The sequence below is a fragment of the Belonocnema kinseyi genome, chromosome 8 (assembly GCF_010883055.1).
Source record: "Belonocnema kinseyi isolate 2016_QV_RU_SX_M_011 chromosome 8, B_treatae_v1, whole genome shotgun sequence".
Lineage (NCBI taxonomy): Eukaryota > Metazoa > Arthropoda > Insecta > Hymenoptera > Cynipidae > Belonocnema > Belonocnema kinseyi.
The window spans coordinates 96208133-96210585 of NC_046664.1; the positions used below are offsets into that span (position 1 = coordinate 96208133).

At 40.4% G+C, this 2453-nt stretch overlaps 1 protein-coding gene across 1 annotated transcript in view; it reads left to right on the forward strand.

Annotated features, from left to right (window-relative positions):
• The window catches only part of LOC117178815, a 91526-nt gene that overhangs the window by 42957 nt on the left and 46116 nt on the right, over positions 1-2453 (forward strand). The window contains exon 4 of the mRNA XM_033370306.1: positions 2179-2331. Coding sequence (XP_033226197.1) covers positions 2179-2331 — 153 coding nt within the window. The remainder of the gene's footprint in view (positions 1-2178; positions 2332-2453) is intronic.

The following is a 2453-nucleotide window of genomic DNA, read 5'->3' on the forward strand; positions in this document are numbered from 1 at the left end:
AGAGGGAGCTCTTCTTAATATTTTGACACCAAAATCATGTCGATACACCTTACCGACTGCGAGTAAAGCCACCCACGCTTTAACTTGACAGACTGTACGCTGAATCATTCCGCATGATTCCGTTTGCTCCACTTACAGTCCGTATGATTCCTTAGCGAAAATAATCATTCCGTATGAATCCATCGCGTGGGGCGAGCTCATTCCGACTTATTCCGTGCCATTCCTCCTTCAGTCCGAATGATTCTGCGCATATCAGAATGAAAATTCCATTTCGCCTGAATCCGTGATTAGGCGCAAATTCATTCCAAATGACTCCGAGGCATTCATCGATTAGTCCGAATGATTTCGCATAGATTGCAATGAAATTCTCATTATGTTTGAATCCGTAAAATGGCTCGAGTTTATTCCGATTTATGCCGTGCTATTCCGAATTCATTCCGAATGATTCCGCATTTATCAGAATACAATGTCCATTCGGTCTGAATTCGCCAAAAAACGCGAGCTCATTCCTGCTGATTCCGCATCATTCCGAATAATTCCACACGTATCACAATAAGACGCCTTGTTCGTCTAATTCCGGTTCAATCCGAATGTAATTGCCACATTTCGTTTGCAACGTAAGGTAACAAAAAAAATCCAATAGCGGAATGGCTCGAAATTATTCGGAATGTCACGGAATCAGTCAGAATAAGCTCGCGTTATCTAGCGGATTCATACGGAATGGGCATTACATTCTGATCGCAGTAAAAGCAAAGTGTGAATCTAACGCTGATTTCAGGGTACCATATACCTTCAAAAAAATTAGTCTTGGTAGTGTGAATGGTATTACTTCACTTCAAACTAGGCAAGAGTAATTCAGAAACGTGTAATACGTTACAATGCTCTTCTTCAAAGTAGGACTATCATCAGCCGAAATCTGTTGCCGCCAAAACATGATGCACTTACTTCTCATGTGTCAGAGAATGGGATACGGAAAGGGTTCGAAAGTTCGCCCAAGAACTAAGGATCTTCAATCACACAATGAACCAGTCAAAGCTGCTGACAATTAAGCAGCATACTGTTGACAAACCACGGGAATTATTTGACGTAAGGCGGAAAATACAGAAGAGGGAGAGATGGATCAGGGATTATCAACAGTTTCTTGCTGACCCATCGCGCATCTTTAGCGTTCATCCTGTTTCTGTCAAAAAACCACGCAAGCCCAACGAGATAGACTATTAGGAGAGACGTATACAAAGTCCCGAAAACACTGACGTTGAAAGAAGATACTGATAATATCATCCGCTTCAAGAAGTTTTGTGACAACCTTAGAACATCTGAGGAAGAATATCCATCAATCACTGTCGAAGAGAAAAAAAAACACTCAGGGGTACCAAGAACATTTCCGCTGAAGGTCCAGATGGGATCAAGAATTTCTGGACACCAATATCTGGCCTGAATATTCACCTAATACTTAAAGTCAGAAAGCCATTTCACAGGGGCTAATATTAGGGCGCACTATATTTCTAACGAAGAAAGGCAACTTGCCAACCATGTAATTACAGGCCAATACTTCTTTGAACACCCTGAATAAGATCTTTACAGCTGCCCAGAACAACAGGGCAGTTCGAAGCATTGAGCCTGTGTGGAGAGAGATGTACGAATAACGTGGCTCGAAAAAAGGTTTAACCTGCTGCTGAATCGAACCTGCTAGTGGACAGATGTGTCTGCAAAGACGAAGTGGCCCATCAGCGCGTCCTGTCAATGGCCTGGATCGACTACCGCAAAGATTTCGATTCAACCTCTCATAAACTGATCATCTATCTGTTGGAAAGCTGGAAGGAACATCCACACATAGCATGATGCATGCTGCAGGCCACTGCAAGCCATGCCAGAAACCGTACTTATATAGGTAGTTGGGTGTATGAAGCTACGTTTACAAATGAAACAACATTATTATTTAATTTTATATTATATTGTTTATAAAAATGTTTTATACTCTCGAAAAAATGTCCTGACGTTAACCAAAATTCCTAGACATTTTCCGGTTTTCCAGGTATATATAAATTGCCTGAAAATTACGGGTTTTCTACATAAGTAGACACCCTACCTAATTTGCACAATGAAGAACCCAATAATTCTAGACAAAAAAACTAACATCGGTTATAATTATTAGTATAAACATTTTAAATGTTAAAGGTCCAACTTAACACAAAGGTTTGAGGTTACTGATGTAACACTTTACAACATGACGACATGGCCATTGGTTTCCGTTCCAAGTGATGAAAGCAAAACTGAAACATACGACGTGGTTAGTCGAGAAGCTTTTCAAGAACGACTCAATGACTTCAGGTAACTAAAATCAGTTATATGTTATTATTATTATTATTATTATTATTATTATTATACCATTAAGCCATTTCCCTTTCGGGGTAGGCGTGACTCACTCGGCAGGGGAAAGGAGTAGTGTGTGG